The sequence below is a fragment of the Nestor notabilis genome, unplaced genomic scaffold (assembly GCF_000696875.1).
Source record: "Nestor notabilis isolate BGI_N333 unplaced genomic scaffold, ASM69687v1 scaffold6271, whole genome shotgun sequence".
Taxonomy (NCBI): Eukaryota; Metazoa; Chordata; class Aves; order Psittaciformes; family Psittacidae; genus Nestor; species Nestor notabilis.
The window spans coordinates 23851-39514 of NW_009916004.1; the positions used below are offsets into that span (position 1 = coordinate 23851).

Genomic DNA, 15664 nt, shown 5'->3' on the forward strand with positions numbered 1-15664 from the left:
AAGCATATTTCACAGTAACTACAGCAATCATATTTATGTTCCAAAATGGAGCACAAGAGCAATTAACTGACAGTTGTAGCAACATAGTGAATCTGTGAATTACACTGCTCACAGGAACAACTGTGCTCAGGAATGCATGATGGAAGCAGGAGATAGGTTCAAGATGTTTTGGAGCAGGCTGAATTACAGACAGATGTACATCACAGCATGTCCAGTCAAAAGGAATTAAAGCAGAAATACATATGAGCAACTAGACAAAGACCACCAAATCGTACTGTTACAATTAACATACCTTGCAGTGACACCTGTGGCTTTCCAAGATAAGAAATCCGGAAGATCAAAGAAGTGGCCTGCCTTCTCCCAGCAGGATTCTCTCAGGTTCTAACAAAACAGTTATTAGAAATGCAGATATTAGAGGCCAGGCATGATCATGTCCTTATTTTAAAGCCATTAAAAAAACCCCTGACATCCATGTAAAAATGAGGTTTTCCAAACCAAATACTCTGATCATCCAGTTTGCTCTGCTCACTTTGCAGTGATTTACTGCCTCAAACACTGAGCCTTTCCCACACCACACACTGATGGTAAGAAAAGTTTCCCATGCAGAGTTCATGGAGGCACATGTTTCAGATCAGTAACGTGGGTTCTCTCAGTTCCCCTTCAGCTGCTCAATGTCAGAGAAGTCCCAAAGTCAATAGATAACTTTCTCAAAGCACATATGCTTGAAGAATTCCCTGCTTCCTAAAATTAATCATTTTAAATTTAGTATTTTTGAATTATAAGAAGAAAACAAACAGCTCTGCAAGCACAAGAACAAAGCTTTTGAATGTATTTCAACATGACTGAAATATGATTGAAGCATTTAAGAACCTGTAAGCTTTCAGTGAAGCTTTTTTCCACAGCTGGAATATTCAGGAGCTCTCAACTGCCTGGATTAACCAGTAACAATCAGCTCTAAATCCACACTATAACCCACAGTTGCCATCACAGCATGCCCAGGAATTCCACATAAACAATTAACAGAAGTTTATCTTTGCAAACTCTGCCCCTCCTCAAAATTTCCTTGAATGCGCAACACACAAAGCACTATGAATGTCCAAGTTCCCATTTGAAACATTATTTCCTCAGCTGAGGGAATAACTGAAGACAGTTACAGGAAAACCCTCCAATTAAGGGTATGATATGTTCAAGCTTCTGATAGCCACGTGCTATTTCCAAACTCCTAAAAAACTCTTCCACCAAGATAGATCATTTACAGAGAGTTCCCCATACTACACTCTGCAGAGAGCTAGTGGTGCAGAAAGCAAGCAGTCCATTACAAGATGCTGTTCACATCACCTGGGCCACGCTTTGTTCTTTGTTTCTCTCTCCAAAGTTCAGTCTGAGTTCAGCTTGTGATAGAATGCATATTCTTAACATTCCTTTTCCACAAAAGCAATCTCCACACTTGCCACAGGTATCAGATGATGATAAATGGGAAAAATGTTTCCCCAAAAGTGACTTTTTATTCCAGTGTGCTGTAAAGAGTGAGCATCACTGTCCTGCAATACAATACTACCTTTGGCCTCAGTACAGTAAAATAACTAGAGAATATCAAAACCAGAAGTCAGTGCTGCTGATCACAAGGTTCACAAATCAGACTTCCACAGGATGATAAGATTCCATTGAAAACCTCCATCAGCTTTTTAAATAACTGAAACAGTGGGAAGTGTTCTCTCTCAGGAGCAGGTGTTGTACCAGAAACACAAATCCTAAGTGTGGACTTCTGGGCAGCCTCAGCAAAAACACAAGTTAGGCCAACAGTTGCATCCAGCAGGCCAAGGCGGAGCTGGAGAGATGCTTCAGAAGTGCAGGAGATGGGAAACTATGTGGGTCTTCATCTCTGCTCAAGAAATTTGAAGCATGATTTACCTGCCTTCTCGTCTTCTACCTTTCAGGTGCTACCTTTTTCATCTACTCTCCATAAGTTCAGACCAAGACTCTTGTACAAGATTTCTGAGGCAGATGATTCTTTAGACAAGTAAAAGTATTAAACACTAAGTGTCTCAATAACATAAGCTTTGCAAATGGCAACTCCAAATCCTTTCCCCTCCTTCCCAAAAACCCTGTAAGAACCTGTGGTACACAGCTAAGCAGAAGGCCAAAGTACTTTAGCAAAGGTTCTAGTAGCTTTATTATTATGCTTTTCTTGTCAAAGCTTTGTTTTTCCAATTCTTCATTAAATTGTCAGTAACTAACATAACAATTTAAATCGTCTGCATTTTAAAAGCTGCCATCAGTTTTCTGGAGCAAAAACTTAATTATCAAGTATTGCTGAACTAAAATAAAAGATAATTCCATTTTAAGAAATGCTATTTGGGTCTATAACTGAATTCAGATACTATATGATATCAAACCAAAATCTTACAAGTCCAGAAATTTACTGCAATAGAATCTGAATTCCAGAAACTAAGATGCAACTGGGTAAGTACAAAAAAGGCAAAATTTTGTTTAGTTTTGGATCATACAAAGAATCTGTCTTCTCTGAGTTTAGTTCTTCAAAAGCTTCTAAAGCTTCCTGGGTTCCTATTGAGTTCAAGAAAGAAATGCTCCAGTCACAACTTTTTACATAGCACACACGGGCTTTGGATGACTGTTCCTGAGCACTCGGGTTTAGCTCCTGGATGTTATGTGGCTGCTACTCCCATCCAATTTAACTTTATATATGAATGCAAAGGTGCTTCATAACTTAGTAAAAAGGTCATTCAGCCTGATTATGTTGATAATAAAAGCCATAATGTACTGTTAACACATGTGATTATCATCAAGAAGCAATAGGAGCAGAATGGCTATAAGTGTTAATCAGAAAAGAAACTGGATAAAGAATAACTGTCCTCTTCAAACAAATCTGTTTCATCAAAGATACTGCTTGGATCCTTAGTCTATTACTTCAAGAATTCCCCAAAGCCACATGTTAGTGACATTCAAATATGTTGTTTCATGAACATCCAAATGATTCATTCTTTGCCATCTTGATGCTGTGTCATCACTAATTAGCACAGACAAAAAAAACATTGCATGCCCTGATGCTTTTTCCAAACAAATTTAAAAGTCTCCATGTTTTCGACACTCACTGAAGTTATTTATTTTCACTCACAGGCAGGAATCTGTGACCACATTAAAAGGATTGTGGAAAAGATCCGGGAACGTTCCCAATGCTGTATTCATATCCTGCGACTCAGCCTCCAAACTCACTTGGAAAGAAACTAATCCAATCTTTCTATTTTCCAGGGGTATTTAAGGAGTCCCCTTTCTTCATATCTCTCTCTGGTGGTTTGGGGTTTAACAACTATACCTGTTTAGATCCTTACAGATAATCCCAGATACTTGGGTGGCAAAGAGCTCAGGAATTGTCAAGTACAGTGTCTTTTAATCTTCCTAGACAAGAAGGGTCTGGGGAGTGAAGGATCAGGGAACTGATATAGAGCACATGAAAGGCCTCCACTGCCCATTTATACCTTGACAAGTCACAATATTACCATGAAGCCATACAGCACAATTTTGTATTAAGTGTGTTTGGTCACTACTTAGTTGGACTGAAAATACACACAGAGGCAGAACTTCACTTGAGCTCCAGCACCCAATAAAATTATTTGGAGACACCTGGAGGCACATTCTACTTGGGAAAGCTGAAAGACACATCCATATTTTACTGGTTTGCTACGGCTGTCTGTTTCTGTACAGTAAAGTTTGATTTCTACTCTTAGCAAGTGTACGATTTTCTTGTAAGATGAAGTGATCTTCAGACATCTGATGTTTGTGAAAATGCTTTTTTCCACACCAGAGGTAAAATATCTGTCTAAACACCAAAGATGTCCTGACTTTTGTTATTGCTAATAACAGATTAAATGTGAATCACATTATCTTAAATGCCAGTGTATATGCAGCCTTTGTATCAGGTCCCTGTTGGCCAAGCGTTTAACTAAAGATGGGCTAGAAGCAAACCAACTGATTAGCACAGGATATCAGTCTGAATTTCATCACTAGTTATCAGCCAAAACCCACAAATTCAAAAATCATCCCAAACTGATGTGTTAGAAATCCAGATTAAAAGCAGGAGGCACAGATGGAAGAAGGAAAATGTTTTGCCATTTAGACTAAAAAAGAAAGCTGGTGTGAGCATTCAAGTTCCACATAGGTCAAAATCTAAGTCATCTGAAAATCAGCAAAGAGATGCATTCCCTGAAGAACCATCTGCTTTTCCCAATTTAACCCTAAATTTGAATCTAATCTCCCAGGCAATCTGTAGGCTATGTAGTCTATCAGTCCCTCTTTTTCTAAGTGACAAAAACAAATATACATTATGTGAAAGGAAGAAAGACAGCAACTGAAGACTTAACGCACATGCTCATGGGGATGTAAGAAACTGATGGCCCATTCCCTGCTGTGATTCAGACAAAGCAAGGACTTTGGATCTCCCTCACTTCAGATCAAATGCCAAACCATGTGATAGAGCTATTCTGAGATGCCCAAGATAGGCTCTGAGCAGAAATTCTACCCTTGCCAGAGCCAAGGCTACAAAGTCATCAATTCTGCAGTTGTAATCTAATTGGTAAAATATTAACTAACAGAATTACCAGATTCATCTTGAGGGGAGGAGAGGGGGAGAGCTTGGAAGGGAACCTCTTAGAGGAAGGCTACTGGTGAAGGTGGACAAAACTGCCCTGCTGTAACACAGTCTTACCCCCCAGACACTGTCTTAGACACGTGCAGGTACTTTCTTGATCAGCAACTGCAATTAAAAGCCAAACTCAACAGCCTGAAGTACAACTTCTGCATACACGTCTGCACTATGTATGGATTTGGGTAAGACAGAGCTGTTAAAGCATTTATAAACAATTCTAATCAAGAGTTCAGTTCCAAACTCAGTATTTGGACTCATTCTCACTTAACACTGAATTTATTATTTATTTTAATGGAAAAATATCCAGTCACATCCAAAAAAACAAAGAGCCAGCTGCAAAGGCAGCAAGCAATGGAGAAGACAGAGTCTGCTGCCAAGCTAATGTGAGTACATCCACTATTCTTCTTCCCTCCATAGTCAGGGAAAGATGCTTTAATTGTTTCTGCAAATTATCCCATTGGTAGCTGCAAGTCACAGGTGTACAGAAAGAAGAACTAGGATGCATAAAACAGCAGATGTAGACATGAGCTGTAACACACAGAAAGATCACTGACCACAGTGCCAGAAAAATAATTCCTCAGAAACTACTGATTTTAGCTATTAATTGCAGAGGAATGATGTTAGCCAGTCACTCTGAGCTTTTTGCTAAAGGGAGGCTCTTCTTTGCCCTTACACACCATATCAAGAACAGAGTTGTGAAAGCACAGAATAGACTTGATTTTATTTGGAGGCAGTTACCAAGCACATACCTCCTCCCAGTCCAGCATCCCCCACCCAGTTAGAATAAGTTGCAGCATCTCTGATTTAATGAGACTAGTATTTTTTAGAAATAGCTGATTTGTAATGTCATTACGATGAGGAAAACATAACAAGCATCCTTTTGTTTTGGCACAAGCTCCAAGAAAATTTCCAGCCAGGAATTAGTAAACAAGATCTTTTTCTTCTGCTACCTCTAGGGAAAAAAAGTACTAACAGGCTGGACAAACCCTCACTGCAGCTTTTACATCACTCTGTTTAAGCTGTGCTCTCACTGTGGTCATGTTGGTTTGCCATAGCATAGACAGTCATGTTACACTGACAAGCATTTGTCACTCCAAGTGAAGGAGTATGTACCTACATTTTCAGTTTAAGTGCACACGTCTACCATCCAGAACTATCTGCCCACTCATTCAGGCAGTGAACATCCAATTTCTTTAGCTAAAGTCAAAAAACAGCACAACCTGCTTAGCAAAGCTGCAAAAGATGGACCTGCAACTATAGGAGAAAAGAACTATTGCAATAATGTTTTGCAAGATGATTCTAAACAATGAAAAAAATCTAAGGAAATAACAGCAAGAGAAGAGAATTTAAGCAGCTGTTTTGAAAGACCCAGTAACCAGGGACTACTTTTGTTTTCAGTGAATTTTACATTCAAATTTGTCTTACTGACTCCAGGAATCATAGAATCACAGAATGGTTTGGGTTGGAAAGGATCTTAAGATCATCCAGTTCCAACCCTCCTGCCATGGGCAAGGACACCTCACACAGCCCATGTTGCCCAAGGCTCTGTCCAACCTGGCTTTGAACACTGCCAGGGATGGAGCATTTACCACTTCTTTGAGCAACCCATGCCAGTGTCTCACCACCCTTACAGTAAAGTTCTTCCTTATATCTAATCTGAACTTTCCCTGCATAAGTTTAAACCCATCACCCCCCGTCCTATTGCTACAGCCCCTCATGAAGAGTCCCTCTCTAGCATCCTTGTAGCCCCCGTTCAGATACTGGAAGGTTTTGTCAGAATTATCTTACTGCTTATTTCTAAATATTTGTGAAAGCAAAATGATTCTTTATTTCAACTTCATCTACAGCTGATGTTCTTAGTTCAGCTGACCACATTCAACAGTCAAATATTACTGTATCCACAGAAGTTAGCTTTTTATAAAATCCTATATTCATTTTGGTTTCCATTACAGATTTAACACTGGACTCTCTTTATCCCTGCACATGGTCAACACAGGCAGAGAAATACAATGCTCCCCCTAAGTGGACCCCAGATGTGCACACTTTAATGAGACTGCCCCATAGGCTATACAGTAGCTGCATTCAGCTGAACATTTACTGCAAACAGCTGTCCCCAACTTGCAAACTCCAGTTGCAGTGATGGCTTTGTCATATGAACACCTATCTGCAATCACAAACTTCAAGACCACCCAATTAAGTTCATGTAGACTAACCACTAGGTGCCGGGGGTAAAAATGATTCAGCAGCAATCAACTTAAGCTAAATATAAGCCAATATAGTTCAAATAAAAGACCTCAAAAGGCCTATTACGGCCTTTACAGTTTAGTTTCTAAATTCAAAGCCAAAATAGAACAGGGATGAAGCATTGGAAGAACAGAATACACCCTGAAGCCTCTAGTCTCTAGATAAATCTCTATCTGTGCATAGTGGGAATGAAATGTTAAAGAGAAAGCATCACATGGAAAAGCAAGTCTGCAAAGCAGCTGACGAGAGTGACTTGTGACTTTGAAGAGAAACTGCAACATCCCTCTGCAAATGAATACAAGGCAAGTGTTATGAGGAAGCCATGAGAGATAAGGACCAGTATCTCATACAATGATGTCAGCTCATTCCTCACACTGAGTGATGTCATCTTTAACTTCAGTTCTAGGAACAAGATGATGGAAATGGAAAAGCACAGTTAGGTCACCTAAGTCCTCTTCCCCTTCATCAGTTCCAACCAACTCAGAGTAAATTTGCAAAGTCATATTCTTCAGCAATATTTTTAATTGCTTAGATGAAAACTCTTCAAGTAATAGAAATTCAACTCCTTTCTTTGGGAGACAGCCCAGTCACTCCAGATTAGCAATCCTGCTGGACTGACCTACGTCAGACCCTGCCTCAAGAGCTCAAGTTTTTAGATACTACAGCTAGGAGAGCCCAGGGCAAAGAGTGAGAAGACAGGATCTCCTAAGGTGGCCTCCCAGAGTCAGGTTAGCATCGTGGCAAGGGAGAGGAAGTCTTCGCTGACAATGTACACACAATTAACCTACAGGTGTAACAACATTCCAAAGAACCATTTAGTATCAATATCATAAATAACCTACTTTCAGAAGTGCATCTAGCTTGTCTCCTCAATCACTCATCTCCTAAATAACTCTTAATAAATTGAGTTTACAGTCACATTTGTGCAACTTAATCTTGAATTAGCAAGACTGCAGTTTCATATGACTCAGAATATGGAAAAGTGAAGGGAAATCCTGAATACTTATCAGGCAATAAACTCAGTAAGAAACATTTCCATTTATGCCAGCCTAAACAAACTTTGAAGCTCAAGAAAACAATGTTTACAGTTCCAGAGAACTGAGGGTCCACTGAAAGGAACGTATTTCATTAGGACTAATTTTAAGGTCCTTTCAAATGCTGTTTATTATTACACATACCTGAGATTTGATTAAAAGTATCCAATATTTTCACACTAACACAAAAATGAACTCTGCTGGTACTTCAATGGATGTACGAATTGTTCTTCATTATTAGGATGAGGCTATTTTATCATGGTATCAGGTATAAAGCAGTTCTTTTCCCCAGAGAAGATCAGCTAAATTTAGGGAGCAAAAACCTCACTACTAATCAGACAGATAATGAGTCAAATGGACGGATTTGTGCTCTGACCTGCTACAGGTCTTGCATCAAGCAGCAGGCTGCCACCTCTTGCAGTCAGTTGGCTGGAAACAGTTCTGGAAATACTGGGAGTGTTTTCAGGGAAAACCAACCAACTGAACCAACTGTACATATTTGCAGAGGTTGGCAGAAAATTCCTGGAGAGATTTTTACAATATAGAAACAGACTTTTGGGATGCTTTAGGAGGGATCTTATTTGAAAGCATCTCCTGAGACTGCACTGCTCACTGGAGCAAGCAGTAGCTTGGTAGGAAAGGTTATTTCACATATGATATAGAAAATATAAGCAGAGGTGAGGATTTAAGACAAATAAACTACTCAGATCTGTGATACTTTAAAGAAACCTTGCTGGTAGCATATTTGGTGACATATAGTAGTCAGGAAAGCTGGAGAGACTGAAGGCCACGATCACAGCCAATCACACAACGTGGGCAGACACTCTGTAAAACTTCCCCAGGCAGCTCTGCCAACACAGTTCAGCCCTAACATTCAGTGCTGATAACAATCCCATTTTGGCCTTCTCCTCAGCAACACTGAGGGCCACATTTTCAAAGAGTCTAATTTTATGCCCATGAAGTTCTCATCTAGCCAACTGATTCGACACTATGCAAACCAGCTACAGTGAGTACAGTTATTTTCAGTTGTCACAACAGAAGCAGAATGGGAATTCCAGTTCCAATTTTGCAAAGACTTCAGATATTCTCAGTCAAAAAGGATATAACCTCACATTCAAAGTCATTGTAAAATTCACCCTCCTTGGCAAAAAGTGAGAACATTTGCATTATTTGAGGCTGAATTTCAGCTACTAGAGGCTAACACGAACCTTTGCTGCTAGCCCTGAATCATGTACTACATCATCACGTTACTGTGACTGGCACTGAAAATAAACTGTTGCTCTTCATACAATTCCTTTCAGCCTCCGCCTACTTTGCAACCAGTATAGAAGCAGTAAGCAAAGACTCAATCACATCTCTCTCCAAAGCAAGAAAGAATAGCACTACATGCCCACATCTCAACTGATTACAACCATCTCCATAATAAATGTTATTGTTCCTTCTCAGGAGCTCACTGAGGTCCTAGTGAGCAGGGTAAGCCTAAGCAGTTTAAAGTGTCTTTGCTAGTCCACTCAGGAGGCAGAAACTGTCGCGTGAGCAGCTCAGCAGATACTGAGGTAAAAAAAAACAACTCTCTTAAGGATAATAATCTCTTTAGCTGGTACGTCAGGAGCTGAAAAGGGACATATGAACAAGCCCTCTAATGCCCTTTGCCAATCAATCTCTGCTACTGGCTGGCATGTAGAGTAAGGTGAATTGTATTTCCTACACATTTGCTCATGAAGGGAACAAGCCCTGCAGTAGTTGCTCTCCCCCTTTGTACTACATACAGCAATTATGTCAGAGGATTTTGAGGCCATAGCACAGCCTTATGCCTCTGGGTGACCACTTTTAGAAGAACCCATAATCTGGCCTTTCCTCATCAGTCAGGTAATGATATTCCAGACCTTGCAATATAAACATGTTTTGAACACAATGGATTCATTTAAGGTTTTTACAGCTTACCTTTTAGTATTTGTAAAATGACTGACATATGACACTCATGGCTCAAGAGGGAAAGAACTGGTAGATGAATATTCCTATTCCAATATAGCATCCACAAACAACATTAATTACCCCCTATTATCATTAATCTATCAGTACCTGCTTCTACCTGTTAATTCCTTTGACTTTGCCCAATCTGCACCTTGCTACCATACGATGTTTCATGTTTGTAAGCACAGGAGACTTTGGCTGCTTGAAACTGGCAGCAAGTAATTTACATTCGGGCTTTGTTAAAATGACAGCAAGTGTCATTGAGATCAAATGTAAACGCCAGACTGGAGGAGGCTATAAAAAATTCAAGTGGCAAGCATTTCTCCTTTTATCTGACAGCTATTATTATTAGGCTGTATGTCATTCTGTAACACACAAAATTTAAACACAAGAGGCAGAGGTAGAGTTCCATATTATGAACAGAGCATCTTCCCTCTGCAGGTAGTCTACTTCCTACAGATGGGACAGAACTAAATTGAAGCTCTACCTGAACAGTTTCTCTACCAGCAGCCAAAGAAATCACACATCCCCTCACTGTTGGATGCTGTGTACAAAAGGCAGTCCCCCTGGCCAGGATGCCCAGTGCTTAGATGAAGCTGTTTTCAAATTGCTATAAATCCATTCCAGAAGTAGCACCTACACCCCTGTAAGCATGCCCAGCTAACAGCGGTTGGGAGCAGGAAACACACCTCCATAACTATACCCTGAGGTACTTCAAGGACTCATTTATTACCTGTAATTAAATTTGTCTGTATACTGAAACTTAAAATTAGATAAGAAAGGCATCCGAAATATTTCTATCAGGAAAAACTGAATTTTAATAAAATCAAAGATATTTCTAAATAATTGAGAGGAAACAATGAACCTCCAAACATTTTCATCTCAACTTATGGCTGGCCTTAACTTTGCAAACCTTTGGGTTCAACATTAAGGCTGAAGACATTTCATTTTAGAAATTTCAGTCTCAGAAATTAACAAAGGGCATTAATCATTAGTAAAAATGCAGCACAATCTCATATGTACTCACCTCCTTTATCCACAGCAATTTAGGTGGCTGCATTTCCACAGACATCACTCCCCCTACATAGCTCAAAACCCTGTGTTGCGTTGCATTGATGCGCTCAACTTGACTGACTGCACGATGGTCCATCCACATAATGACATTCCTATAGTTTTGTCCTTGGGGAAGAAAACAAAAAATGGGATTATTTTAGGTCTGGTTTAACCCCACCTCGGTACTGGAAGTCACTGGACTCTCAACTATGTCACACCTTCACTTTGACAACAGAAAACCATAAATCTATTAATGTTAATAAACCACAGTAGATATTGAAAGATACATTTCTAGCTCTCCAAGCCAACTTTAAGACATACTGAGCACTGAGAATGCTGACTGAAACCAATCAGGCTGTGAGCATTCAAGAACAATGAAACACCATGCTCTCGTAGGCTGTATTTCATTCAAAGAACCTAAGCTTCTTGACAAAGTACATATATTGAGTTAAAAATATAAAGAAGGATTTTGGTGACTAAGAACTAAAAATGACATTATAAACTGAAGTTAACTCAGCTAGTCAGCTAGCAAGCTGGTTACATGGATTCTCTTTCCTCTTCCAGTGTTATGAGAGGAACTACCCTAATTCCTTTCAGAGGGGTAATTTGGTGAAATGCTTTTATTTCGGATGTGGTATGAAAAAGCATCTGGCAAGTGTGCAGAACACATGAGAACAAGAAGGAGAACATCTTATCAAAATTAACCTACAGAGGACCTGGTAGACAGGTGGAACAGTAATCCATATGACACTTGAGATTCCTCTCATGCTAGGTTGAATCTTGAAAACATACTCTAAGATAAGGTAGAGGTATGAGACACACCACTACCATGGTCTGAAATACAACTTGGAACTGTGAGACAACCACACCATGGCATGTCCGTACCAGTGTGGCAGTATTCAGTGTGTTCTTATCTTTTTATTTAACACCACCACTGTGTAAACTCAAAGTTCTTGAGGATATGAGAGAACAAAAAATGAGAACTGAATTTGACTCAATAGACCAAAATAGCCCCAGACATCATTAGGCATTGAACAGATTGTAAGAGACTCTCAAACTGAAAAATAAATACTCTCATCTAAATTTAGCAAAGGACATTTTGGGGGCAAAGCTGGGGTTTTGTGAAGGGTAGGAGGACATGACAAATACAACTGCGAACAGAAAGGGAACATACACAGAATTGTGATTATGGCCCTATAAGTACTGATTTAGCACACACCTAATCTTAAATGGAATTCACTGCAAAAAACCTGCATCACAGACTTTTTGTCTTATGAATCATCTACTCAAATACTAATTAAAAAAATTACAATTTTTAGAGGAAGGTCACAGACTTTCTGAAGTTTAGCACTGTCCCAGACACAGACAGAACACCAGTGTAATAACATACACAAGGTGAACCTCTTGCCTGCAGCTCCGTGACAGAGTAAGCTGTTAGACTACACTATCATTTTAGGATTCCTTTAGCCAGTATGGATGGGCATTTATACATGCTGTAAAAGCTGTGATTAGTGAAGTCTGAAGGAGGAGAAAACATACAGAAAAGAAAAATGAACATAGATTTATCTAAGAAGCAGTCTCTCTGAGCCAAGATGAAGGAATTGGATCTTAGGATGCTGAACATTCAACCAAACTAAGTAATTCTCATCTCAGATTTAATTTTGTATAGAATAGAAACAGTAAAACTCTCATACAAAAGATTTCCTGCCATCTATATCTCCAAGAATTAGCCCTGTAACTTGGCATTTGGGTGCAATCATGTTTGCCACATCAATGGTAAATCATGCACAGTAACATCAACTTTTGTGCTGGAGTCCTACCTTCCTGATTGACTGCCAAAGGTTGGAATTGTTTATCCACAACAACAAGGGAACATGTAGCATCAAATCCAACCCCTCGAATGTGGCTAGCATCTACTCCAGAGACAATTTTCTGCAAATATACAAAACGCACATGAATACAAACATATCCATATATATGCAGGTACTGTGTGAACTCCTGAGTACAGAAAATAAGTTACAAGTTGCAAGCTCAAAGCCCAAAAGTTCTGAGATTCAGTATTCTTTAACACCTCTAATCAAAAATACACCAAATTACCAAAAATTCTTTGGTCATCAAAACTGAATTCAGAGGTCCATGAAGTTCTTTAACAGCTTTTTAATCTTAGTAGCCAGAGTCCTGCATAAAAGCAAGAAGCACAAGAACGTCAGAAAATAAAGCTAGCAGAAAGCTAGCAATATGAGTTTTCTTGCTTTTCTAAAAGCTTGGAGTTGAGCTGCATGAGAAGCATGGCCACAGGATTAGGGCCACACGTTCCCACCAGTTACCTCACTCAGTTCCCACTTGTGGAAGCAATGATCTCCTTGAACTGCTTCGTAATACTGTGCCACAGGTTTTTGTCTTGCAATAGTGAAGGGACCCAAAACTAAAGTTGGTAAAAACCTGTAGCAGGGGTCACACCTCTGCAATGCACAAGTGATAGATAACACCTCTGGAATGCACACCTTTCCAAAAGCTCTGCTACCACTTTTGGGAAGATTTTCCAAAACAAACAAAAAACTCACTGCCCCAAAAGGGCTGAACTTCAGGGTTTCCAGCAGCACTGGAAAAAGAAACACAACACCCACATGGATTAAGTGCCAAATGAGGTTGCAAGACACCTAAAATGTAACACCGTAATAAATTGTCACTTCTCAGCAACAATAAAAATATCATTATTTTAATTAATACTATAATGAAAGACTTTCACTACAGTGCCAGTCTCTTACTGGCTCTGTAACAGCATAGTTCCAGAGCCTGTATTTTATTGCTTACATATAAGAGATTGTATTTAAACAGGCCCAGAGCAAGAACAAAGCAATTCACAAGGAGAAAAATCAAATAAGTAGAATAAAAGACTTTCTTTGCTTTAACATCAAGCTATTCTTCCCTGTCACTCACTTCTTCCTACCACCTCACCTCGTCTCCTTCATCTCAGGGCATTTCTGCAGAGCCAAGCTCATGAATGTTTGAAAAGGCTGATCAATAAGAAGGGAATGGGTGAACTGTCCATCTGCAAATTACCAAGCACATCATGAATATTTAAAAAGCCAACCTTAGAACATGGAGCAGGCTGGGGCTTTATTAAGAAAGATGAAATGGTCTGTATGTGCACTGCCAAGCAAGGTCACTAATTTACTTTAACCACCAGCATGTATAGGCAGCTCTCTGGATCAGAAGATAGAAAGACGTACAGATTTTCCCTTATACTAAGGTTTATTTCAATCTGGGGTTATGTTTGATACTATCCACAAACATATATAATTTATTTTGCTGTTAAAATACTGGATCCTCTTATAATGAGGATCACAGGTAACAGACATTAATGGTGGGCACCATTCACAAACCAGATTACAATTTCTCTACAATAAATGCTGTTTCATGACTCCAATGGACCACAATGCACATCTTTAAATATATGTATTACCAGGTTCAGAGCAACTTTGGCTCCTCAAAGAACTGTCTCATGGATATAACATACATGAGAGAAACAAAACCCACAGATGTGACTCCAGCAGGCAGTAGGCAAGTCCTTCACCTGAGCTAACAGTGCAAAGGAAGGCCTTTCATTCCATTTCCAGTTGTAGCACAAGCTTCTTTCACTTCAGCTCCTCACCTGTATCACAGTCACTGAGAGGCTACATCAGCCATGTCCTCAAGATACCTTTAATGCACAAGGATGGTTACAAGCCATACAGTAATACAGCAAGCACAAAATTGAATATTAAAGGCCAGTGACTAGAAGACCTTAAACTTTCCAAACTTGAGGAGCTACCTGCAACATATCTCCTTCATTTTCTTTTTCTTCACGTACCTTCGTGACTGAGCAACAAGCAGCCCAGATGTCTCCAGAGGATTGCTCATAGTAGTCTGGTTGGGGCTCCCAAATTTGGATTGGCTGCTCTGCATGTGCCACCACTGTCCCAAACCCATCTACCAATGCTGCACGAACACTTGCTGAGCCAACATCAATTCCAACATAGTATTTTTCTGGAGTCTGCTTCTTTCTGTGCATTTTTAATAGAACCTGTCAGAGGGAAATAAAACAAGGGGTTAAAAACAGATAAAATGACTGATGATGAAAAACCATGTTCAGTAGGACAGGAGAGATGCTATAGAGGCAGTTTGGTTATTTCTTTCAGCAAGCCTTCACTTGACATTTAATTACTTTGAGTTTTCAAACTTGTACCATTTTTCTTCAAGTGTCTATATATAAATTGCATGGCACAGAAGCTCCTAAAAAGCAAATTGTAAATTTATATGCATGTGATCAAGGAAATGAGCTGTGGTCATACAGTATGCCTACATAAAGGGGAAAAGAGGGAAGGAGGTAGGAAGGGAATGTTACAGTTCCAAATTCAGCAGCAATCAGGAGCTGGTGCTTTACACAGAAGGGATATTTCAACCCAGAAACTCCTGGATTTCCTGAATCCTGGCAGATGGGGAACTGCTGGTGCCCGGCAAGTTGAATTCACCTCTGGAAAGGACAGCACGAATCACCACAGGTATGTCATTACCTCAGTGCAAAAAAATTACTCTCCTGAAGCAGTGAAAGGGGTGGTGTGCCTGGCTCAGCTGAACCCTGACCTGAAAAGGAAGGGCAAGCCAAGAGCACTGTCTCGCATGGAGCCGACCAGCTCCTGAGTGGCATATTCCT

At 39.8% G+C, this 15664-nt stretch overlaps 1 protein-coding gene across 1 annotated transcript; it reads right to left on the reverse strand.

Annotated features, from left to right (window-relative positions):
• Positions 1-281: 281 nt before the first annotated feature.
• Positions 282-15022, reverse strand: LOC104413412 (FGGY carbohydrate kinase domain-containing protein-like; the record flags this gene model as incomplete). The annotated part of the gene is made up of 4 exons (XM_010024396.1): positions 14822-15022; positions 12789-12900; positions 10943-11094; positions 282-381 (listed from the first exon to the last, which is right to left on the reverse strand). Coding segments are annotated over exons 1-4 (565 nt in total), but the record flags the coding sequence as incomplete, so codon positions are not given.
• Positions 15023-15664: the final 642 nt, after the last annotated feature.